Source organism: Micropterus salmoides, unplaced genomic scaffold (genome assembly GCF_014851395.1).
Source record: "Micropterus salmoides isolate LMB-PRFRI ecotype aquatic unplaced genomic scaffold, ASM1485139v1 Ms_hic_scaffold_521, whole genome shotgun sequence".
Taxonomy (NCBI): Eukaryota; Metazoa; Chordata; class Actinopteri; order Centrarchiformes; family Centrarchidae; genus Micropterus; species Micropterus salmoides.
Genome location: NW_024044262.1, coordinates 1 through 26,195, shown reverse-complemented (window position 1 = coordinate 26,195; position 26,195 = coordinate 1). Strand labels below are relative to the sequence as shown.

General features: G+C 39.0%; 1 protein-coding gene, 1 long non-coding RNA gene and 1 pseudogene across 2 annotated transcripts; 2 read left to right on the top strand and 1 right to left on the bottom strand.

Moving 5' to 3' along the window:
* Positions 1 to 955: 955 nt before the first annotated feature.
* Positions 956 to 12,633, bottom strand: LOC119889541 (protein phosphatase 1K, mitochondrial-like). The gene is made up of 7 exons (XM_038700418.1): positions 12,477 to 12,633; positions 9,800 to 10,276; positions 9,580 to 9,680; positions 7,533 to 7,698; positions 6,833 to 6,977; positions 6,015 to 6,149; positions 956 to 3,083 (listed from the first exon to the last, which is right to left on the bottom strand). Exons 2-7 carry the CDS (start codon positions 10,270 to 10,272, stop codon positions 2,952 to 2,954), a joined length of 1,152 nt encoding a protein of 383 aa, XP_038556346.1. The 5' UTR covers positions 10,273 to 10,276; positions 12,477 to 12,633; the 3' UTR covers positions 956 to 2,951.
* A 3,371-nt stretch (positions 12,634 to 16,004) lies between these two features.
* Positions 16,005 to 23,933, top strand: LOC119889543 (annotated as a pseudogene).
* A 635-nt stretch (positions 23,934 to 24,568) lies between these two features.
* LOC119889542 lies at positions 24,569 to 26,189 on the top strand. Its single transcript, XR_005442087.1, has 3 exons — positions 24,569 to 24,636; positions 25,405 to 25,535; positions 25,864 to 26,189. It is a non-coding gene; the product is annotated as an uncharacterized LOC119889542 (long non-coding RNA).
* The last annotated feature ends 6 nt before the right edge of the window (positions 26,190 to 26,195 follow it).

Here is a 26,195-nt window from a genome sequence, read left to right as displayed (position 1 = left end):
CTCCTACCTAAATATGTGTTGTCCTTTACATCAATAAATATATTATTACACCATAAATTGGTGTAGAAAAAGTCACCAGAATGCAGGAACATTTAGTGATTAATGCTCAAAATATATAATTCAGTACTGAAGATTTCTTAAAAATAGTGTTAAAATCTTGTCTTGTCTCGATCTCTGGAGCCAAGTGTCTCCTCACACCCCTACTGTCTGATCTATGGAGGAGTTTTTTAGAAGTGGGTTGCTATTTTGTTTGTTCTCATGCACGTGATGCAATTCACAGACAGGCCAATGCTTGCACACTATTTACTGATCTACAGTATATGTACAGCAGTAATGCACCAAGAACACAGCAAGTTGTCAGTAATTGTGTACAAGTAAACTCAATAGTATAGTACAGATATTGTTGCATGTTGGGTAAGAGCAATGATGCCAGTAAGCCTAATGATGCTAGTTTTCCAGTAGTGATGTTCTCTGTGTGTGCAAGAATTAGCCCATTAATGTAGCTTTTTCTTCTGCTCCAGTCTCATTCAGCTTTTATCCAGAAGCTTCCAACTTCAGTTCAGAGCCACACATATAAAAGTTAATAAACAAATGTTTTACATTTATCTTACTGTTTACCCTTTGACAACTGTCTTAACATTGATGTTGGGTTCAAATGGCATCAACAATTAAATTAATAATAATTCTTTAATGATTAAAAATAGAATTTAACTTATTTTTTTAACCTTATTATTCAGGGGAGCTTCACTGAGCAAAAGCCTCTCCTATGCAGGAAGACTGATCACATTCACACCTGGAAGCTGCTCAGTACGACCACTGAGCAGCTCCGCTGGAGTGGTCGGGGTTTGCCTAAGGGCACCTAAGTGGTGTTAAATGTGGGAGGGTAAGAACTACATGTTCACTTTATGACGCTCTGAGATTTGAAACAGCAACTTCCCAGTCACAAACTTGCTTCTCTAACCTTTAGGCCACCACTGCCCAAAATTCACATTTTTAATTCACAAGCCATTCAGACCAAAAATACATTACGAACAGAGTGTTATTGAAACAGTCACATTTAGGTCCCAGAAAAGAGTACACAGCTACAGTGATTATATTTGAAAAGCAGTGAAACAAAATACAGTAAATAAAACTGATATATAACCTTTACATGAGGAGGCTTGAAAGGAAGAGGAGGAGGAGTTCATTATAAAGACAAAGTTGTTATAATAATCAGAGTTTCATTCAATATATGAATGAAGGGGGGAAAACAGTATTTACAAAACATTTTATAAAAGGAAAAACTGATGGCTGCACAGACAGAACAATGCTGATAAATATGAAGTGCTGCATTTGTGATTTGCTTTAACAACCACAAAACAAAAGATCAACAGTGAACAAAAAACCTGTAAAGTCGATCTAATGGTGCAAGTCTGCCTTACACTGGAAATGTATCCACTCACAGTAGGTCAGTCAAGACAATGTATACAACTTAATTACCCTACATGGTTTGATTGTATTCTTCAGTCATGGAGGGCATTTAAGCAAACATTCACATTGTCATACATGGCTCTTAGCTGAACAATTATTTAGTGTTGCATTAAGTGTGCTTTTCTATTTCTGACTGACACATAAGAAGTGTAAATAAGGACTTTTTGATATTATTTTGATTGTAACCAAGTTACAATCAAAATAATGTAGCTTTTCACAATACAAGCACCTAGGCAAAGGTCCTGCATGTATAAAATATTCTGATATGAGAGATGCTCTTTAGAGAAGTTTTGAGTAAATGTAACAGAGAACAGTTTTCCAGATGTACATAAATAGAATTATATACAAAACATAAAATGGACATTTCTTTTCCCTGGACACTTCTTGGTGCCCTAACAAGACTGGTTTCACATCAGTATACAAGCTCGAAACTTCAATATCTTATCTTAATATCCCCCGTATTTTTAGAAATGTCAGCCACTCATGCAAACAGCAGTAATCATCTCCATTCATACTAGTTCACAGAACATTCAGGGTTTAGTTCAGTTCTCCCAAACCATCAAGATTGTACAATTCGGTATCAACGTTTTTTTATTGGTGCTTTAGTAGCTATTTTAAGTACAAATAAAACCCACAAAACAATGTGTTTGTTTGTTATTCACGGGGAAAATCAGGACCAAAGCATTTTCAGAGCTGATATTTTTTATAATTCCGTAGTCTAATTTAGATGCACAATTTGAAAAGGAGACCTACTCATAGACTTATTTTGCTACTGATACTTGCTTCAGTAGTAGTGATGTTATTTGTAAATTTTAGTAGATTTTGTATTCTCATACAATGTTTCAATCAATTGACAAATGAATACAGTTCAATTATTTTGTATTTTCCCCACTTTCTTCTATGCATTTAATCCATTAACACTGAGAAATGGTTTCAAAATGGGTCAAATTCAGATGCATATGTTTTTTGAAAATGCAAATCATCCAAGATAAGTTAACCACCATTTAAAAAATGCACATTTGGGCATTTTGAACAGCTAAAGATAAAAAAAAAAAAAATGTATATCTGAATGGCAGACAGTGAGAAATACTAGCCTTTAAATCTTAGCTTATGCAGAGCGGGCTACATATTTGTTAAGTTACGACTTGCATGTCACCGTGACTTCCTGTCTGCCATTCAAACACTTCTCAGCTTCTAGCACCTGTAGGGTCGTTGGCTTACTAGTAGATAAAACCTTGTACAAAGAGGATGTTTTAAGTGAATTAAATTAATTAAGTGCAAGTCATGAATTCACTGCCACTTTCTTCACAGAGGGTAATAAATATCATGCTACTCTAAAATAACACATTGTAACCCTTAGGTATTATTGTTTGGGCAGGCTGCACTCTTTATAATGTTTCCGCAAGGGCACTGTTGTTCGATTGTATTGCACACATTAATTAGGTCCACAGACCAAACCTTTTCATCCAACATCCTGCGGACTACGCCCAGCGACCGCTGGACACAAAACTTCTGCTGAAAGAGAAACTTGTGTCCGAACTCTGGTGCTTTCCCCAAGCACCAAAGGGCACCACGATGATTGTGCTGTTGTCCTCGGAGCCATACTGAAGAGCCTGAGAGAGAAGAGAAATTCAGTAAACATTAACATTTGGGTAAACATCTGCTTACTGGCTATATTTTTGGTTGAACAGCTGTCTCAGACATAATGTGACCTAATGCTGTAAGGCCATTGTTAGGTTTTTTCAGTAGCTGGGTAATATTGGCTGCGACAGGGCTCCTAAGATAATTACATGCAGTCATACACTAAGTATTGATACAAAGACAATGTACATGAATATCACAGCTCTTGAATACCCACTATCTCTTATGGTGGGTGAGCTGTTAATCACTAATTATTTATCTCCAGGTTTTATAATGCATAAATTACATAACTGATGTATGTAATTGACGTAGCATGGCGACTATACAGGTGCTGGTCATATAATTAGAATATCATCAAAAAGTTGATTTATTTCAGTAATTCCATTCAAAAAGTGAAACTTGTATAATGTATACATTCATTCCACACAGACTGATATATTTCAAGTGTTCATTCCTTTTAATTTTGATGATTATAACTGACAACTAATGAAAACCCCAAAATCAGCATCTCAGAAAATTAGAATATTGTGAAAAGGTTCAATATTGAAGACACCTGGTGCCACACTCTAATCAGCTAATTTACTCAAAACACCTGTAAAGGCCTTTAAATGGTCTCTCAGTCTAGTTCTGTAGGCTACACAATCATGGGGAAGACTGCTGACTTGACAGCTGTCCATTGACACCTTGCACAAGGAGGGCAAGACACAAAAGGTCATTGCTAAAGAGGCTTGCTGTTCACAGAGCTCTGTGTCCAAGCACATTAATAGAGAGGCGAAGGGAAGGAAAAGATGTGGTAGAACAAAAGTGTACAAGCAATAGGGATAACCGCAACCTGGAGAGGATTGTGAAACAAAACCCATTCAAAAATGTGGGGGAGATTCATAAAGAGTGGACTGCAGCTGGAGTCAGTGCTTCAAGAACCACCACGCACAGATGTATGCAAGACATGGGTTTCAGCTGTTGCATTCCTTGTGTCAAGCCACTCTTGAACAAGACACAGCGTCAGAACCGTCTCGCCTGGGCTAAAGACAAAAAGGACTGGACTGCTGCTGAGTGGTCCAAAGTTATGTTCTCTGATGAAAGTAAATTTTGCATTTCCTTTGGAAATCAAGGTCCCAGAGTCTGGAGGAAGAGAGGAGAGGCACAGAATCCACGTTGCTTGAAGTCCAGTATAAAGTTTCCACAGTCAGTAATGGTTTGGGGTGCCATGTCATCTGCTGGTGTTGGTCCACTGTGTTTTCTGAGGTCCAAGGTCAACGTAGCCGTCTACCAGGAAGTTTTAGAGCACTTCATGTTTCCTGCTGCTGACCAACAGGACTTGGCACCTGCACACAGTGCCAAAGCTACCAGTACCTGGTTTAAGGACCATGGTATCCCTGTTCTTAATTGGCCAGCAAACTCGCCTGACCTTAACCCTATAGAAAATCTATGGGCTATTGTGAAGAGGAAGATGCGATACGCCAGACCCAACAATGCAGAAGAGCTGAAGGCCACTATCAGAGCAACCTGGGCTCTCATAACACCTGAGCAGTGCCACAGACTGATCGACTCCATGCCACGCCGCATTGCTGCAGTAATTCAGGCAAAAGGAGCCCCAACTAAGTATTGAGTGCTGTACATGCTCATACTTTTCATGTTCATACTTTTCAGTTGGCCAACATTTCTAAAAAATTTTTTTGTATTGGTCTTAAGTCATATTCTAATTTTCGGAGATACTGAATTTGGGGTTTTCATTAGTTGTCAGTTTTAATCATCACAATTAAATGAAATAAACAATTGAAATATAGCAGTCTGTGTGTAATGAATGAATATAATATCCAAGTTTCACTTTTTGAATGGAATTACTGAAATAAAACAACTTTTTGATGATATTCTTTTTTTCTAAATTAATTATATGACCAGCACCTGTGTAAACACAAAATAATCTACAGTCTCCTTGACGTGAGGAATTCATAACAACTATAATGCAAAGATCTACATTTACATGTTCTTTTTTTTATATATATATTTCCATTTAAAATCAGGCTACATGGGAAATATTCAGGCTAAGGCAGGTGTTTATACCTAGCAATACATATATTTGTAACATCCAATACACAACATACAGTTAAAGCATCCAATACATTTTTCTAATTGTCAACAAGTCTGCATTAAAAAGAACAAAATCAAAATGTACAAGTCTGCCTGTCAATATTTTCTGTCTTGCCTACAGTGTTTTTGAGACTCAAGCCCAAGTCCACTGATACCTATTGAAGACGTAAATCTTAAAAACAGGTCATAAATATGTGCTTTAATTACTTTTAAAAGGCCAAAACAAGCTTGGTACTGTAGATTTTTAGCAAAGATCTCTCAAATAGGAGAAAATGGTCCATTCACGGTACAAAATTAACTTTTTTGACCACCAGCCAGATAGCTAGTGAACATTCAAACTGTAATTGCTTTTTTAGGCTGGAGAGAGAAGGACATCCACCAGCCACTTGCATATTTTACCAGCATTTGGCTGGTGCTAAATTTGCTGGAGACTATTTTTCAACCACTCACTGTCTGAAAGCACCTTTAACCTTTAAGGAGAAAATGAGTGGTGTGAATTCATGCAGTAGAGAGCAGAGTGCTAATAGACAATACAGTTTTGGTGTAGGATATCTCCAAACATGAGATAAACATGAAGTACTTTCTGAAAAACTTCCATTAGTGTACACGCTACAAGTTAATCCCTCCATAAACTAGTGAGTGTGAATGAAGGCAAATCCAAAGTTACACAACACGTAGGCATTCATTTCAATAAATATGTCAAGCTGCCACAACTTGAAGTTGCCTTCAAATAAACAGCCTCCTTGTGCCATCAGTGAGGCATGTGTTTTTTTTACAATGGGCATATGAAAAGCCAAGTGTGACCGTCTCACCTGGTCAGATATTCTCTGAGCTGCCTCCTTGGGGTCGTGGCACTGGTTGATGACATTGCAGATCTCCTGGCTGTTCATAATGAAGTTAACGCCGTCTGTAGTTAGCGCCAGGAAGGAGTCGTGGGCATGGTGCAACTGAAGAAAGGGAAAGCCATAATAAGCAACATTTTGAAAACTATTTTTCCACCAAGTAGCACTGAATTATTACTTTGTATTTATAAGAGATAAGACATTCAACAAAACCTGAAAGGAGAAACTGTGTTGATGTAAAAGCAGAGAAAAATCAAATCCTAAAATAATAGCTTAATATACAGTGTCTTTATAGACATATTTACAAGTTGAGGCAAGTGAAAACGTCCATTGCTGGTTATTCAGATTAATATGCTAGCAGATTGGGGAACATCAATTCAAAAATATAACCCGATGTGCAATATTAATTGTAAAATGTTTACGTTACCACATTTAGGATGGAGGTAAAATGTGCACCCAAATATCAAGAGGGGCAGACTGTAATAGTTGCACAATTATAAATAGGAGCTGCATACAAACAGATAAGGGGGAGAAAAATGTGTACTGGCTCATGGAGGCCAGAGTGCTTGCTTAATACACCTGTTCTTACAAGCCTGTGTTGATATTATGCTGTTGTACATAGATTATTCACTTTTTCACTTTTTCATGCATTTGTTGGGTTGAGAAGCTGAATTTTTCACTGCGCAGTCTCTTAAATGCTGGCAAAATATTTAGATTAGAATACGGTCAAAATCCTGTATAAATTAGCCTGAAACACCCAGTGACAAATGGCTCTTTTATAAACTTACAGATATTCTCTTGGTCTCAGGCTCAGCAATGACCCCCATGTTCTTCAGGTCAAAATCTCCAATGCTGCGTGTCATGGCCAACCTGCCGTTCACGTTTGGCTGTCCCAGACTATTCCAGGTGATAAAACCTCCACTTCTCTTTATCCTTCAGAGGGAGCAGAGGGAGGAATGTACAAAATAAAAACTTCGGTTTAGAGAAAAAGAGCGATTTTTACCATAATAATAACAATATCCTTCTCAATACTGCAGATACAACTTCATCAGCACTGACAATACCACTGTTAAATGTGTTTCGAAGCTATTTGACTCATCCCCCAATAATGGGATTCTTTAGAACACTGAGGAAAAATTCTGATTTGCTGGGTTTTACTCAACAGGGAAAACGGCGATGCCGTCCCGTATTCAAACGTGTCGAAATAGTTTAAAATGTCAGTGTTTGGTGCATTTATTTGAGTTACTACACCAACATTTTACTTACTTACTGAGACAAAAGCAAAAGGAAGTGAAGTTAATTATATTCATTTTATTTTATTTTTCATTCTGCAGCTGTCCCCAGGGTTGAAGTCAGTCGCAACATGACTTCCATTCAAATAAATATTGTGTACTAACTAACAATGTACTAATAAGAAAAATAAAAGGTGTAATTTCTGAGTACTTTGTCTAAACTGATAAATGTTGCATACTGACAACATCTTTGTACCTCTCTTTCTCATCCTTCCTTTCAGGAGTGTGGTCGATGGTAAGTTTAAGGGCTTTGCCCTTGCGGCACAGCATGGCGCGGCTGTCACCAACACTTCCCACCACCAGCTCAATGCTGTCCCTCAGCAGGGCCACAGTGGCGGTGGTTCCTGCATTCATCCCGGGGGCTACAGAGACATAAAAGGAAACATCAGAGGTGGATCGTGCCATAAAAAAGGTCCAAACAAAAAGTAACTACAACCACATGGTGTTTCTTACACTCTCGCATTCACACACTAAAACACGAACACGTGGGTGGGAATTGGACTTACAGAAAACTAGAGATAACACAGTCAACTATTGAGGAGGCAGTCACACATGCAGGTCGAACTGTTTCAGCACAGAGTTAAGGTCCAGAGCAAATTTTTTTGAGCAGAGTTAAGTCTAAGGCTCAACCTAGAAATAATAAATGTTAACTGACACAACACTTATCAGTGTCCAGTCCTGATGTTGATATTCAAAAAGCAACACATAAACTCATCTTAAAAGAAAACAACTTTTCTGAATATTTCAGGAGAGGGGAGATTTATTTTACATATATGGTTTTGCATGCGTTTATAGTTACAAATGTGATAAATTCACAGCTAGTCTGAAAAGTGAAATCAGATTTAATTACTTTGTCCTTGGTTATTAACAACTCATATTAATGCAGGCAAAAACTAAGATGTTATTTTAACAGTGTTCCAGACAACTTTATGTGTTTGGCAAACAGTGTTTGCACAGCGGATATTTTACTACACACAAACTAAACTAAACTTTAGTTCATTTAGGGAAAACAAATTTGAAAGAACGTCATTAAGTGGACTTATCTGCTCACACTAGTAAGCCTGCATTAGACCTTTCTATTTCCAAAGAAATAAATGTGATGACTAAGTGGAGATAAGATTTAAGATGTGCATTTGTATGTGTGCCTAATCTACATATTGAACATGCTGCCTCTCACTCATCTGTCACTGACAACATACATCTCATACAACTTGTCAAACTGAAGCACTGTCTCACAAGAAGCTTTGCATACAATTGGTGAGAGAAGAAAAGAAAAGGGAGAGCGCGAGAAAGAGAGGAGTGAGAGAAAGATAGGGAACCTTCCAGTAGTCCAGGATTTAGGACCCGCTGGACTCTCCTTCAAAATCTAGCCTCTCGTCATCCACATTGGTGCCAAGGACCTCCAGCTCTTAGCTGGGTCAGCAGCTGCCGTAGATAACATGCACACACACACACAGGCATATTGGGACATTTCACACAGTGTGACCGATGTATGGCCACATAACAGGTATACTAGCTTTTATATCAACAGATAACCTTAATCAGACATAATGCCCTCTGAAAAAGAAGTCAAGCTAATTTGAAAAGTTTCCACATAACAAGGGCAAATATATAGTGAGAGATGTAATGATATAATGAGAAATGTTTTGCAGTAATTTGTTTGAGGGATGCTCAAATTACCCCTAATATCAATTTCAATGCCCATGATATCAAAAGATGGGTGACAAATTAAAGGAAAAAAACAACATTAAGTGTGTTTTGTACCACAAGCCTTTAGAATAGCTTCGAAGTTTGTTGGCATAGACTCTACAGGCGTTTAACTGGACTGAGATCTGGTGACTAATGGTAGCATATAATTCACTTTATTATTACACTCATCAAAAATCATTCAGTGACACCTCTTGTCCTACATGGAAGGATCAACATTTACTATGTTTATCCACACATTTTTCTTTAATTTGTCACCTTTCTGTATAAGTACATGCAGTACTGGAAGCAGTGAAACACTAGTGTTTGCTCTAGTTGTAGCTGGTTAATTTTTCATCAGTTATTAAGCAACTTTGGGTTAAACGACAGACCTCTAACCAAAAGTGCTCAGGTCATGTCAGTTGGGAAATCCAAGGCTTCAAAGCCTAAGTAGATAAGTAAGGTTTTGAAGAGAGAAGAAACATGTGTCATTACATATTTACGTGTGTATGCATATACAAAGTATATCTTTGTACATGTAATATGAATGAACCTACCATTTGGGGAGAAGTGCAAGTCCTTTTGAAGAGCTTTGTCTACTTCAAGGAAGGCCTTCGTCAAAACCAGTTCCAGATTGGACTCCTTTGCCACAAGATCCCTGAAACAACAACCAAAAACACTACATTGATAAGAATTTCAGCAACATCGATGGGCTGACTTTTTTTTGGCAACATTTTCAGACATTAAAATTGTTTATCAGTCAAATAATTTCCTCACTTGATGAATTTCTCCATGTATTTTTCACAAAAGTCAGCTGCTTCTGGCCCGCCATGCCCATCAAACACAGCAAAGTAGAGGATGTTGTCAGTTATCTGGGAGACCTGGAAGCGGTCTTCGTTCCCTTTGCGTTGACCAATGAGCGAGGCACAGCCTACCCTCGATAAGCTGACTTTAGGGATGGGCTTCCCGTAGCGAATGCTGGGAGGCAGCAGGATGGGCTCATCAATACGATTGTCCCAGATGCCAAATGAATCCCAAGTAGTGGGGCGGCCACTGCTGTCAGGATCAAAGCGTGTGTTGCTGTGCCGTCGTCTTGAAGGAGTGTAAATTTGTCTCCGCGAGATTGTGAACTGGAGGTGGCTGTCCTGCTGGAATGTGAGTGGGTAGACAAGGGCTTTCTGTAAAAGACCACTGCATCCCACATGAGGACCACTGCACCTTGCCAGGCGCATGAGAGAGGCTGCTGACATCACCCTGACAGCACAAGCCGTAGAAAAGAAAAATCAGTTAGTTAGACTGGATGCAGAATTTAAATGAACTTTACAATAGTTTTTTGTTTGTTCAGGAATGGCTCACAATACCTGAATGTCTAAAATGTTACAGCTATTGCCATCAACCCCGTGTTATTGTTTGTCAAAGGTCTCTTCAAACTAGAAATCATTAAGCTTCAGGTTAAGATGCTTTAGATTCAGAAGCAGGTTAATGTGATGCAAACCCTTTAATCGTTTAAAATAGTGACTTAGTTATGAAAGGATTGGTGGGGCCAAGAAATAAATTCAGTGCAGAGGAGAGACGGGGAGAGAATACTGATGATGGAGCTGCCAGGCAAGAGGAAAAGAGGAAGGCCAAAGAGGAGGTTTATGGATTTGGTGAGAGAGAGGAAGATGCAGAGGACAGGCGAAAGGGGGAGTAGAAGAAGACTTAATTAGAAGTCTTGAGTAAAGCTGAAACTAGGGCTGGGCGATTAATCAAATTGTGTTTTCGAAATTTGCTTCAAATGATAAGGCCTACGAAAACAAGATAATCAACATCTGTGCTTCGTGTGTGTGTGCCCCCCGCCTGCCCCAAACCTATGGGAAATACTGCTAGTCATCTTCTTTGCACTCTAAGTTGCAAATTGCAGGGGCAGCAGCAGCAGCACAGTCCATAAGGACTTGGCTTGGAAACCGGAGGTTCGCCGGTTCGACTCCCGGTTTGACTACAGATACGGACTGTGGACAGATACGGACCTGGACTTTGATCAGTTCAGGTGGCCTTAAGCAAACTACACTAAGTGACATCTCTCCATGTGTGTGTATTTCGGACCTGTCTGTGTAACCAAAAAATATAACAAAGGAGTTTCACCATGCAGGATTAAAAAGGTATGTCTTAATGTTGGATTACTATTTCTTATTTCATAGGCTATTTTGGAATTTTGGGATAAAAAACCAAGATGCATTTGAATCCTGATTTAGACACTTCAAAGCATACAGGTCAGCCCTATAAACCGTGTTGAGTAATCGTGATCTCAATATTGACCAGAATAATTGAGATTATGATTTTTGCCATAATCGACCAATCAACAGTTGAAGAAAAACTGACAGAAGAGTAATCAGTAACTGTTTCGATAAACAATTAATAATGTTTTTATTCGCCGGTTCCAGCCTTGGATATTAGGATGTGATGCTTTTCTTTGTATTACATAACAAACTGATTATCTTTGGGTTTCAAACTGTGACCGAACTACATTTGAATACAATTTTCCCTGGGAAATTGTGATGGCCATTTAACAAACAATTAACGGAGGAAAGAGATAATAGTTATTTGTTTACATCTTTCAAAGATGACCCCAAATAATCATGTTCAAATTATATTTTTATTTCAATAACGCCCTGTGAACAGGATGGATTATTAAAAAAAAAATCTGTTTATGACACACCTCACTTTACCCCAAGACTGCTCGATTAGAAAGGCTTGTTTACCCAACACAAGAGTTAATTCCCAGGAAAGAAGAAGCTAAAGGACATGACAAGTCTCAATTATTTCCATATACATTTGAGCTAATTACAAATATATATATAACTGAAAGGGCTGACCTTAATGATGGCAAATACTCACTGTGTATTTGTCAACTGATCATTATTAAAATCATATTATTATGAAATCTAACGTTACCCCCCTGTTTTAATCCTGTGCTTGCAAACAGTGCTGAGGTTAACGTTACATAACATTTGAACAGAATCGGGAAATAATAATGCACGAACGTTTCACGGTCGACGCGATGCATCGATCAGCAGCGGCGCTACATTTTGTTAATCTTGTTGGACAGAAAGGTCTTAAAGTAACGTTAAGATCAACCTTACACGAATGATGATGCAACTATTCAAGAAGGTTGCTGCTCGCTTCTGCCAGCATCTCGATAGTATAAAAACACAAGTGCCAAATGGGGTGTAACACCTTTGTTTCACACAAAACAATAGCAAATAACATATAGCTAGTTACTGCAGTTACGAAAAAACAAATGGACAAACTAAAGTTAGCGGTATTGACAGCGACGTTAGTATTAACTACCTAGCTACATAACGACAGCTATCTTTAGCTTACTAGCTAGCTAGGTGGCTAGCATTAGCTAGACGTTCAAGTTAACAAGACCATCCTATTGACCTTTCAGAGGTGTGTTAACAATAAATCATACCTTTTGTTTTAGATTTGTGGATACGCTTTAATCCTCGATTGGTTTCATGAAACGAACTCGCTAAAAAATGAATGACAATCCCCTCGTCCTCCCCTCGTCCTCGTGTTTTGGATCCACCCAACTGTGTTATCAAACAAGGGCTGCGGCCGAATACTCATAGAAACAACGTCCTACGTCCCAAACACTTCGACCTCGATGGAAAACATCATGACGAGAAGGAAAGATGGGAAGGACGATTCATCAGCAGGGGTTGGCTGAAATAGTGACATCTGACCAAAACTCTTCACTGCTAATACAAATCGAAGGTTTCCTGTTCAAAAGAGAATTACATATATTTATAGTGATGTACATTTAACCAGCAGTTAATCATAGGAAGTAACAACTAAATTGCTGAAAATAAAACACAAACAGGATTAAAACGTTGAATTAATATACCATCCTGAAATTATTATACAAGTAGAGATAGTTGAGCCATATAAATGATAATTAAATAAAAACAAGGAATTAAGCAAAGGGGCCAGAGTAAATAACATCCAGACATAAGTATATAGGCAAGAGTTTCCTGGCAAAAGGCTGCTGACCATTTTATACACATGTTAAGTAAGTTTTTTGTGCATTCCACAATGAGAGAAGATGACTCCTAACTGGATAGATTTGAAATCTATATGTATGGATTTCCATAAATTTTGGATTGTGCACGAGCATAAAATAGATGCCCCGTTTTTTCTACATTTATGTGGCTCTGCCATAGTAAAACTACAATAGTGCGTTGTTTCAAATGTTGCTGCCGCAAGGAACTGTGGGACGACATTACCTCCTGTCTTTTCATAAAGGATGATTCAGTGCAAAAAGAGATAAGAAAGTAAACAGTGTAGCACCTCTCCTTGCTCCCACCTCCTAAGCTAAAAAACCACTGGACGTGCTACGCCAATCAGCATGCTAGAAACGTTTACGCCTACTTTGACGCCCCCAAGACGAATGGTCCAAGGAACGATAAATGACAGCTGTATGCACCAATCATCAATCAGCAGCGGCAAGCGCCAAGCCCCTCCCCTTCTTGAAGGCGTTTTGCTTCCAAATAACCAGAGAAACAGGAAAATGAAAAGTGGTTGTGTGAACAGGTTATAAAACAAATAAAGGCATAGAAGAAAATTTTTAACATTTACAATGACAGCACCCTCACAATTGCATAATGAAGCAGAAATGCATAAAGAAAGTATGAAGAAAATACAAGGATAAATGAGTTGGGGAATTAGGTGGGGTGGATGCAAAGGGAGATAATAGGCTACACAAATTAATACAGAATAAATAAATGTAAAAATTATTTGGTTCCATGGTTTTCTATCTCCTTGAAAATGGGGAAAATTACGTTTTACAAACTATCTGCAGGTGCCATTCTGATGTATCCTGCTGCCAGTCAGAGTAACATTTGATATTGAAGGACCCTGTAGCGTTAGAGGTTATTATTTATGTGAATTTCCCCAAACTTATTTACTTCTCTATACACACCATTATGTTCTTAGTTCTTCTGGCGCCCAGTCACCTCTTATTTCCTCTGGGACCAGTGCACTATTTTAGATCAGAAATAATTATCAAATGTATTTAAGGGGCCATTTAGTACATTTCATGCTTTCCACAAGCAAAGTCTGAATAAGCATGCTGTCCAAATGTGGACGTATTGTCTTGTGTCAACCATAACTTACTAAGGAGTTAGTTTGATCTGATTTAACCATTCAGTAACCCACATAGAGCTCACAGCATTGTAAAACTGTTAAACGCTGTGATGAAATATGATATATTTTAATATTAATGATTCCAGATGGTTTCCTATACTATTTTGTTTAGTGTCTTGTGGTAACTTGTCAGGCCCATTGATCTGTGTGAAGTTTTGGACTGGATTCAGTCAGTCTCACTAGCATGAGCAAAATACAATTCAAATGCAGCTTTCAACCATATGGTTTTGTCACATGACTCTGTGCTGTCAGTGTAGTTATAATGATGGCTAAAGTAGCCAACAATTCTTAACTATGCTGTTTTGTCATGTTGTTTTGGATGAAAGTCTTTTTCACAGTGTAATTAAGTGTAACTACAATGGTGTGGTTTATTGGCTAAATTACAAATGGAATGCATGCATACATTTAAAAATCACATCGCATTGAATCGAATGGATCAAAATGCAACTGCCTCTCACAAAAACAAAATGAAATTCAATTCACATTAACTCCTCCCTGATATCTGTCAAACAATATGTATACAGTACTGTAAAAAAAGTGTGGGGAAAATGCTGTAAAGAAAAAATGCTTTCAAAAAAGACATGTCAATATACGCTAACAAAATTATAAACGCAACACTTTTGTTTTTACTCCCATTCATCATGAGCTGAACTCAAATATCTAAGACTTTCTCTATGTACACAAAAGGATTATTTCTCTCATATACTGTTCACAAATCTGTCAGAATTTGTGTTAGTGAGCACTTCTCCTTCGAGATAATCCATCCACCTCACATCTGTGGCGTATCAAGATGCTGATCAGACAGCATGGGTATTGCACAGGTGTGCCTTAGGCTGGCCACAATGAAAGGCCATTCAAAAAAATGTCCGGAAAACCAGTCAGTATCTGGTGGGACCACCATTTGCCTCACGCAGTGCAACACATCTCCTTCACATAATTTATCAGGTTGTTGATTGTGGTCTGTGGAATGTTGGTCGACTCCAAGAGCATCAATTCTAGCTGCTTGGGGAAATCAGATGCCCCTCCAAAGAAGCTTCCTCTGGCTACAGGACTGTCTTTCCAGAAGCATTGAAGCTGCATTGTTCAGACCTCTCCCTCAAGAAAAAATATCTTGACTCGTCCATTTTGAACAAATAGGTCTGTTACAAATCATCCCTTCATCATGACATGATCACTGCTTACAGACTCTCTGTATCTGTGGGGTTATAATTTTTCTTTGCAGCCCCTCGAAATAAAAAAATAGGCACCATTTGGCAACAGTTGGTATCAAAATAAAAGCGGTGATACTGTAAAATAGAAACGTTTGCACTGAAAATGTTTAGGATAAATGTTTAGGTTAAAATGTATCTTTTATTCTTTATTTTAACTCCAGTACAATGACAAAGTACATATACACACCATAGACTGTATATACACCAGGGGCAAAGTTGTAAACAAAAAAACAAAACGAAAACAAACATATAATCAGCAGTTCAGGCAATTAAAAATGTACATATATCAAGAATCTTTAAGGCTTTGGGGTGCTGAATAGCTTGTATGTATTTGTTGCATTTCATTCATAAAGACTTTGAAAACGTTGCAGCAGATATATTGGGCAAAGTCGTTCCAAAAAAGTGACAGTAGGCTACAGGTACAGGTCCAAAATAAGTGTATGGTTGTTTCACAATGAAGTCCACAGAAAGAGCAGTTAACGTCTATGTAATTTCTTAGTATAGGCTAGTCAGAAATCACTAGTCAGATGGATGCGTCACAGAATTTGTTGAAACACTCCCGGATCGGCGGGCCAATCGCAGCCTTTCCTGCCTACAACGTTCTGTGACGTAGGCAGCATTGGTACTTCCTAGTTTGTTTTCTGAGCTGAACCGAAACCAGACGCCCAAATATATCAGAATGCATCTGTCCAGGTAAACACCGCATTTTAATTTTGGATGAACCAGCAACATTGCAGCACGGTTTTACTGACTGTGTAGACATCGGATAGCCAGGGGATTGCTGGTTGTTTTTTTTAACCACAAGATTGACAGTCAGCGATGCCGTAGGTTTGCTAAGGTTAATTAGCTAACTGTGTAACTGTAACGTTAACGGCTTGTTTTAGGTCATCCAGCCGTCTGTTTAACCAGCTAATGTCAGTGCAGAAATGTAGCTACGCCTGCACACTGTGTTAAACATGTCTGCACAGCGCAGACCCAGGCCACTCCTTCACTTTCTCCTCAACAGCAAGCTAACATAACCTTAAAAAACGTTACATGTCCTACAGCTGATTAGGCTAGACCATTAAATTAACGCCACTTAAATACAGCTAGCTACTAGCTTCATATTAAGCTAATGCAGTGATTGCTAACCTATGTTGCTAACAGGTAATAAACATGGATTCACATTATTTCCTAGGAGCTCAAGACCAAGTCTGAGGTGTTACAGCAAGTTAATAATAACATTTAGCCTATTCACGTTTTATCCAGTGTTTACCAATTGGGTTCAGTGTGTTAACTGTGGTCTTACAGTTCATTTTCAATTATTTCTTACACTCTCTCAGTATACACCCAATTGTCAGGTTAGTAGGTAACAGTTGCACTTAGGCATAAATAATGCAGTTTAATATAACAATCTAGCTTTCCTCATGAAGGTTACAATGGTCAACGTTGATTTAATTTGGAGTGCTGTTTATCTGTATTGCATTATACTACTGCTACTTATCATAGCCATTAAGTTGATTTGTAGCATTTGCAATAATCAGGGATTACAAAGTGCTTTACAAAAGTCAAACAAAATAATAAGTGAATAGTGAACATTTGAATTAAATGGTAAAACCCTAACAAGGAAAAGACTAATAAAACACAAAATATATATTCATTCATGTAGCTGACACCTTTATCCAAAGCGACTTACAATTGCTATTTATGTCAGAGGTTGCACGCCTCTTGAGCAACTAGGGGTTAAGTGTCTTACTCAGGGACACATTGGAGGATGCGTCTTATCCACTGCACCATCACCACCCAAATAGAGAGGTGTTTCAAATCTTTTGTGTACTGTTATTGATATATAATAGTTTTAACAAAAACCTAACATCATAACTGGAGCTGCATATAAGTTTAACATTAATTTCAGTTGTTATTGCCAGTTATTTTTTCAATATATCCATAAAATGTGAGAAAATTTTGAAAATAAATCGATTGATTGTTTATTCTGACCAACAGTCTAAAATTTAAAGATGTTCAATTTGCTTTTATAGAGGACTAAATAAACAAGCAGATATTCATATTCACATTATTTAATCAAGTAATCCATTTTCAGGATATTTGCAGATACATTTTTTGTCAGTTATTGATTAATGGACTAATTGTTTAGCTGTAATTCATGGTGGTAGGATTTATTGCAGGGCTTTTGTAATTGATTGCATTCATTTCTGTTACGTGCCTAACATATTGGCAGTTGAATGCAGATATTACACACAAAAATTATATTTTTGTTCACACAGATCTTATCTACAGTGGAGATAGAGAGCAAACAACTTTACAAATAGGGGCTAGATGGGCATAAAGTGATCAAATTGGAGTAGTGAAGGGTAGCCGCGGTTGTCCTCTGTATGAATTTATTAGGTAATCCTGGTCTAAAGCCTCTGAAGCCCTCAATTTGATGAGGTGACAGATGCGGCGGTTCCATACTGCTTTCACCTCTTCTCACTTCTTTCTGTCTACCGATTTATGTCATTTTGTGTTTCCTTTTATAATGTTTTATACCCATGTGTTCATTACGCTTGGCTAACTCCCTCAGTAACATGCCTGTATTGCAAGTGGATCGTCTTGAAGGCTAGACCGGGTTGGAGCTGCTTAAGATGGGATTACACCGACATGGTTTATTTAAACACACTGCCTATTCCTCTGTCATGCTGCTTACATCATTCTCACACACAGCCACGCCCACCTCTAAACTCGTACTTACTTTATTATCAACATGGGTTCACACGTGGAGCACCGTGATCAGTATGTTTTCCCAATGAAGAAAGATGACGTAATTACTCTGTTTTTTGTTTCTTTGAGGATTGGAATTTACATGAAGAGGAGAAAGCGGGGTTGCTCTCAAGCCTGAACATTTTCTATCTTCCTCCATCTGGCCGTCACTCTCTCAGTCTCTTCAGATTGGTGCTCATCCCCTCTCCTCTCGCCAACATGCTGTGTTGGGGGAATGCAAAGGATGGACAGTTGGGGATTGGTGTGGAGGGGAACTCCATGTTTGAGCCAAGGAACTGTCCCGTGTTCAGTGGCAGGGGACTGAAAGAGTTGGCCTGTGGAGGGCAACACACAATGTTCCTGCTGCATGATGGTAGTGTGTACACATGTGGTTCTAACAGCTATGGGCAGCTGGGCCACGACAAACCAGGTACTTCACCAGGTAAGCTTTCAGCGTGAAAAACACATTCACAGACTTTAGATTAATAATTACAAATTGCAGGTCGTTGCACCAAAAAGCTTTCCCTAGGTGTATGGAAAGTTACCTAGCAGGTGAAAATGCGGGTGAAGATAACATGGGTGTTTCCAAAGGCTGAAATATGTCAAGATATATTAAAATATCTTGACAACTATTAGATGGATTCCAATGAAATGTTGGACAGACATTCATGGATCCCACAGGATGAATCCTACTGACTTTGGTGATCTGTGAGTTCCTTTAGTGCCACCATGAGGTTGACGTTTTTGTTTTTAGTGAAATATGTTGACAACTGGATGAATTGCCATGACATTTGGTGCAGGTGTTCATTGTTTGACCAAATAGCTGCAGAACTAATGACATTCCCTTGAGCTTGTTAGCCTGATGATGTTAGCATTTAGCACAAAGTAATACTGTGCCTAAGTTCAGCTGTTAGCATGGCTTGTTTCTGTACAGCGAACGTTGATGTTAGAAATTACACATTGGACTTAACGTCTAAACCTTTTTTTATTCGTATCTCAAACACCGTATCTTTATGTAAAACTGAAAGTGCCTTCCGAAAATGCAGTGAAATGTCTTTTGTACTGTATGTCTTAAAATTTTGGCGCCGCCATGTTGATTTTTTGCAACCAGCAGCACCGGATGTGACCATATTTGGACGAGACCGTGGAGCTAACAGCCGTGTGTGGAGCTAATTGGCTTGCTTAGCTAGGTGCATCTGTAATTCGTGTTCAACTGTCATTTTAACAGGGCTGACAATTTTGTCTAGAGAACAGTTTTAAACAATTTTAAAACTAAATGTACTCACCAGAGAGAGTGAAAAGCCAACTCCTAATAAGCTTTTCAACGGCGCTGGTTAAATTTACACAGTGCCGTAGGTACGAGTCACTCTAGCCTGACTGACAGGTTGCCATAGTAACGACTTGTCAATCACAGATAATCCCGCCCTGAAGCATACTCTGCTTTATGGTCTACTTTGTTTACTGGGGTAATAAATCAGCTGAGAATTAGAGTCATTTTACCATTATTTCTAATAGGACCGTACTTCTTTTTGCAACCACAAGAGTCGCCCCCTGCTGGCCGTTCGATAGAATGCAGGTTTAAGGGACTTCCGTGTTCGCGTCAGTTTGCTGACCGGAAGCTTCCTGCTTGGTATAATAGAGAGTATCATAAATAGGCCTACACGTTTTTGTCAAAGTGTCTCCATTTCTGAGTGGGAACAATAGATTGCATGACTAGCCACATACCCATTTTCTTTTTTGTGAGATCATAAATATTGGAAAGTGTTTTTTACACAAAGATTGTTGATCTGTTCTCACAAATAATATTAAGACCAGTCTATCTCCATTGTGAAGCTTTAATAATTAAATGTAATCACGACTCCTCAAGCAAATACATTGACCTTGACAAGTTTTTTCACACATAAAAATCCTTGGTGACAAGTATGCAGTCTGGAAACTGCCTTGATGACATCCCACACACTGTATAAGTACCCGTAATTAATTTATTTAATAATGTTTTAATTAGTAGGCCTTCATCAGGTATGTTTAGTTAGATGAATATAACTTTTTTATGAGCCTACAAAATAAAGATTGCTGATTAAATGCCATACTATAGTTAAAGCTCAATTGAAAACACATACACATTTGTGTATTTGTTCTTTTTCTAAGGAATTGTAGCATTAACCAAGTTAACTGTATGATAAACCAGATTAACAGCAGGAGACATACTGGATGGAGACAAACCCATTTTCACAGTGCAGTCGAAAGTATGGATGACTCAGATTTCTTTCTGTGTATGTAACATTATTATACGTTCCTAGCTTCTGTATCTCAGGTGTTATTATGTTATTACATTCAGCACATGCCTGTTTTTGCTGTCAGAAGGATTAGATAAAGTAAGAAAGTTACCATTTGGATTCTCTAGCTGAAACATACATTATTTTAGTTTTGATAAGCAGAATATTACACTTGGTATGACATGTGCGTAACAGAAAAGTTAAAGGGACCATAATGCCATTTGTGAAAGGAGTATCTACAGCACCTGCACTCTCAAATCAAGGCTGTACATACTTGTGTTTTTGGCATGAAACTGCAGACGTCTGACGAGCTCTTCCTCCTCTCCACAGAGCCAGTGGGAGCTCTGGATACTCAGACGATCACAATGGTGTCGTGTGGTCGGGCCCATTCTCTGGCGGTTAATGAGCACGGTCAAGTGTTTTCCTGGGGAGCTGGTGAAGGGGGCCAGCTCGGCCTGGGGACTGCAGAGGCGGCTGTTCGAATCCCAAGGTGACTGAGTAGCACACCTTACAGGAATTCAAGCTTCTTCAGATTCTGTTTTGATTGTGTATATATTTTATAGACTTGATTCTGATGTTTACGGATTCAACTTATTATATTTTGTTCTTTCTTTTTACATTCCGCTGTGCCATTTTGAATTTGCCCTATGGGGCATCAATAAAGGAACGATTTCATCTTTTAGCCTGAAAGGAGATAAAAACACTACAAGAAAATGACTTTGAAGAGATTGGAGGTTGGGACATGAGCACTACATAACAGTACTCAAGCAGTCAAAACAGACGATTTGTAGGGACTCACGCATCCAAAATAATGATGAGAATTATTTCTGTTCCCATAAAATTAGAGTGTAATGTAGTTTAACTATTCAGATGCAGTGAATTACCTGCTGTAGGATCGTGAAACCTTCATGATTGTAAAGTAGTCTTAGGGCTGTACTTATAGTTCAGTTTAATATGACAGACTAATTTAAAGTTTGGGTATACGGTTGTAATCCAATACACGTCTTTATGTCAATTCAGGGAATATCTCCTCACGGTCCACTAGCTGTCTGTTCAGTGTGTTTGTACACAGCCCTGGCTCTGTAATCGGGAAACAAACAAAGTGGCTTAAATTGAGCCACACAACACTATTCCAGCCATGATTTGTGTGTCAGGTAATGTTAAATGACTTGCATATGGACATTGAGCTTACATTGTAGTTTGCCAAGATATGCTGATGTTGTGATGTTAGCAATAGTAGCAGGAGAGTTGAGCATCGCTGTCTGGAGCTGGTGTGCTGGCTCTGGGAAACCGTCTTGTTCTCTCTGCATGTTAGCTTCGCAGCAGCAGTTTACTAACCCACAACTTAGCTTGTTCACTTTATATCATGGTATTTATCATGTATTGGATTTCTCTAGAATTGCATACCCCACCTTTAAGGCAAAGACAATCTTTGAGCTCCGATACCATGGTGCATTAAATGGCACCTTAGCTGATAAAAAGATGAAAACATGGGATTTACTGTAATTTGTGGTTTACTTGCAATCTTAGATTGAGTACTGAGTAGCTTAGTCACACATTTTTTTGTTTGTTTGAGAAAAGTTAAAATTTTTATGTTATGTTGTTTGTCCTCTATTATATTTACGTAAATTTGTTGGTCCTGATAAACAAATGTTTGTTTTTTCTAGGTTGGTCAAAAGGCTGTGTGACCACCGGATCTCTCAAGTAATGTGTGGGAATCAGCACTGCATTGCACTATCTAGAGGTGGGAAAGACACAGTCTCTTCATTGCACAGCAGCACTGTTCAGGGCTAGGCTGAGGCACCTGTCAGTCAAGCAAACATGCCCCACAAAAATACTGTACAAGCTGTAATTAGTTCATAATCAAATATTTTTTTAATCACCACAAAAAGGCACATTGAAAGAAATTATATCAGCTTATGAACACTAATGTTACGTTCAGCCGGCAGGGCTGAACGCAGGAGACAGAGTTTGTGGACCCAAATGCAGACACAGAGATGGTACTGATGATTACTGTGATTTATTGCACAAACGGTGAAACTTACAGTGCAGGTAAAAACAAAGTCCAAAAATCCAAGCGAAATAGTATTCCACAAGAAACAGGGAGACATGAAACTTAACAGGAGACTAACTAGAGACTAAACTAGAAACACACAGAGCCTCCCGTCGAAAGAAGCTTACATTCAAACAAACAACTGGCAACCACTGAAAGACAGACAACCACTTCAATACACAGGTGGGGGAGAAACTAATTACACACAGGTGTCACTAGTCTGAGGGCCTTTCTCATTTCCCAAATTTTCACCTCATCGACTCTAGACATGTTAGTCGCACCCACCCGAGATGCGAGCTTGAGGAGTCAAGGAAGAGATGCGAGGAGAGAGGAGTCGAGGCAACGGGCATTTAACAAAATGAGATGTCCTTTCCTCGAGCCGTCATTTTAAAGCGACGTCATTTAAATATGACCTGTTGCACAGCTTTGAGCTGTGATCTCTGTCAGAGCAGCAGACCAGCTTTTGGCACTAAAGGCTTCAGATCATTTCTTCACAATCCAGACATGTCTCTTAACATTATAACACGTATAAACATCTCGAGGTTCCAATAAACATTAATAGCATCTGTTAAACAGTCAGATTACAGCACCCTTTACAAAATGACACAGTAACATTTATCTCATATAGCCCAATTACAGCTGTCATCACAGGACTCTACTGTTGTAATTACGTGCAGACTACATGGGCACTATTAGGCTATTAAAACATGAAACAGATCAGTGCTGAATGCTCTGGTTGATATTACAGCCTAATAATTTGACTTCAGCAGCTGTTTTGTCACGATTATAGCAGCTGAATTGGTGTGATATGCGGATCGGCTGACATTAACGGAACTTATATAGGCTTATACGCACAAATCATCCACCCTGATGGAGCTCAGGAATTAACATCAGATCTTGACCGATCCAGTCGGCGTGTCGGGAGAATTTTTATTCTTAATTTATGTTGCTGTGGCTCATGCGTAAATGGGCACAGTGTCACTGGGGAGACGCTTCATACGGCCGCTATTTAATGTTCATTTTTACAACCTGCTGCCCATCCACACATCACATTCAACAATAACAACATCAGTGATATCAAAGTGAAATGACATTAAGGAATGCGGTTAGAACAGCGCTTGCAAAATGTTGCATATTTGCCTGTACAGGCAGTAATTGGTAATTGGTGTAGATGTACAGTTAACTAGTTTGCTTCTCTGTCTGTTTCCTCTCAGATGGCCAGCTGTTCACGTGGGGCCAGAACACCAGCGGTCAGCTCGGTCTGGGGAAAGGAGAGCCTAGCAAGCTGTTCCCTCATCCCTGAAGTCTCTGGCGGGAATTCCTTTGGCACAACCGCCGGGGGAGACCACAGCTTCGCTCTCTCCTTGTCCGGAGCTGTATTTGGTTGGGGCAAGAACAAAGCTGGACAGCTGGGTCTCAATGAAAACAAGGTAATAATATACACATAATACATGCGTAGATTTAATACAATTCACTTACAGTTGTGCCAAATAACTACTTTAATAAAACTTGTTCAAAGGGGCACCACCACATTTATGGAAAACAGGGAACCTTAAACTGGAGTAATTAATCACTTCCTAATGAATAAATAAGGGCATTTATTTATAGCTAAATACATAGTAAATTATTAATAAGGAAAATAAACAAACACAACAGATGAACAACAGATACAATGACCTACACAGTGTTGTTCTGACTATCTTTAATTGAAGTGTTCCTATATGGAAAATACAGTATACAATCATATTACTGGAAATTGTAAACAAGTCTCTGTGGAACAATGATACCATACTGTTCTACTTTATTTAGCGCTGTGTGTTAAAATGTTTCTAGGTGGCCATATGTGGGAGAGACTACTATAGGAACATTTCATGCAAATGTTTTGTCTTGTCATGATAACCTACAAATACCTATTGGAAAGCAAAGTTAGTGATTTATTGCCACCACAATACTAGATTCAAATGCAGAAGTTGCCATGTCTTACCACTCATTTGTAAAAACATGACACTAGTAGCACTGGGGAACAGTGTGATCTTTCTTGTTTGTGTTCCCTTCCTCAGACCGTGCTGTCCCATGCCACATCAAATTTTGAGATCGCAGAAGGTTGTTCACATCAGTTGTGGAGAAGAACATACAGCAGCCCTCACCAAGGTATGAATGTAGATAAACCCCCCTCCAACAGCAGTAATTTTCACTTCCTTCCGCCACCAACTGTTAAATAGTCCAGTTTGGTATCAGTATTCTAGCTTTATAGTGACTCACTACTAAAGCATCAACCAAGGTTGTGAAAGAAAGTTCTTGTGAACTGGTCAACCCTCATTGAAGATGAAGGTTTCAGGAAACTTGGTATGTCTTACATAGCATTGTTAAATGAAGCTCGGCTAAGAAGAAAAATGCCAACAGCAGTACAAAGTGATAACACTATGTAGTGTCAAAACCAAACTGAACTCTAGTGCTTTACCTAGGTCATGTTGGAATTAGGAGTCCACATGTATTACATTCTAATGAGACTGTAAACATCTAAGACTGAAGCAGATCACCATATATCTTGTCCTTGGTGGACTAGGCAACGACCTACCCAGTTGTCATTATGCACCCACAGGGAAATACTTCAGTGTGAACTAGAGAGAGTAGTTCTGTTTCCATGTCTGGGACATGTATAACCTGGACCTACTACCTTTACCACTTAGGTCCCGGAGGAAAATTCCTTTGCAAAGTTGACCTTCATTGCACAGATAAAATCTGATATCCTATTCCAGCCAAACTGCCCAACCCTGACTAATCTTAATCCACCACAGGACACGTGGGTTTTACTTGTGGTCATGGGGAAAAACAGTACTTTAGTTCTGACTGCACTACTATGCTAAGAAACTCTGTCTAAAACAACAAAAAAGGAATTCTGTATTGTGTCTCTGGCAGGATGGCGGCTTGTTTACATTTGGTGATGGCTCGTGGGGTCAGCTGGGCCATGGCTCCACCAATGACGAACTTTTACCCAGACGAGTGCTGGAGCTCATGGGCACTGAGGTGTCCCAGATCACCTGTGGCAGGTACTGCATGTTTTTAACTTCAGATCATTAGGTTCATAGGGTGAAACGTACACAACAGACAAAATGATGCTGATAGAAATGCTTTTTCGAGCTATATCACACGTTGTGTGTGGAAACCAATATTTCATCATAACTTTAGGCCTGCTATCATGAAAAACATGGAGTGCAGTGTGTTGTTGTTCAGCACATTGATTGACAGGCAGTACACATCTTGAAGGATTATATAAACAAGTTCAGAATACAATCTGATGATATCTGGGCAGCTGAAGTAGAAATCAATGCTGCAGCTAACCTACTTGGCTTAGATGTATACACATGGTGTTCACAGACATTTTTAACACCTCACTGGAGACATGCCAGCCGGCTTGAAAGCCTCAACCATCATCCCTGTCTCCAAGAAACCAAGGACCACAGGACTAAATGACTACAGACCGTCGCCCTGACCTCTGTGGTAATGAAGTCTTTTGAGCGCCTTGTTGTCCCACCTAAAATCCATCACAGACCCACCTGGACTCCCTGCAGTTCGCCAACAGAGCCAACAGGTCTGTAGGTGATGCAGTAAACATGGCCCTTCACTTCATCCTCCAGCACCTGGACTCCCCAGGAACCTACACAGGATCCTGTTTGTGGATTTCAGCTCTGCTTTCAACACCATCATCC

What these genes read in the sequence shown, in the direction of transcription:
- LOC119889541 (XM_038700418.1), bottom strand. Translation starts at nt 10,272, where the DNA reads ATGTCAGCAGCCTCTCTCATGCGCCTGGCAAGGTGCAGTGGTCCTCAT. An exon ending in CTGAGACCAAGAGAATATCT is followed by an intron (nt 6,150 to 6,832) that starts GTAAGTTTATAA and finishes CCCTTTCTTCAG; the next exon opens with TTGCACCATGCCCACGACTC. An exon ending in CTCAGAGAATATCTGACCAG is followed by an intron (nt 3,084 to 6,014) that starts GTGAGACGGTCA and finishes CTTCTCTCTCAG; the next exon opens with GCTCTTCAGTATGGCTCCGA.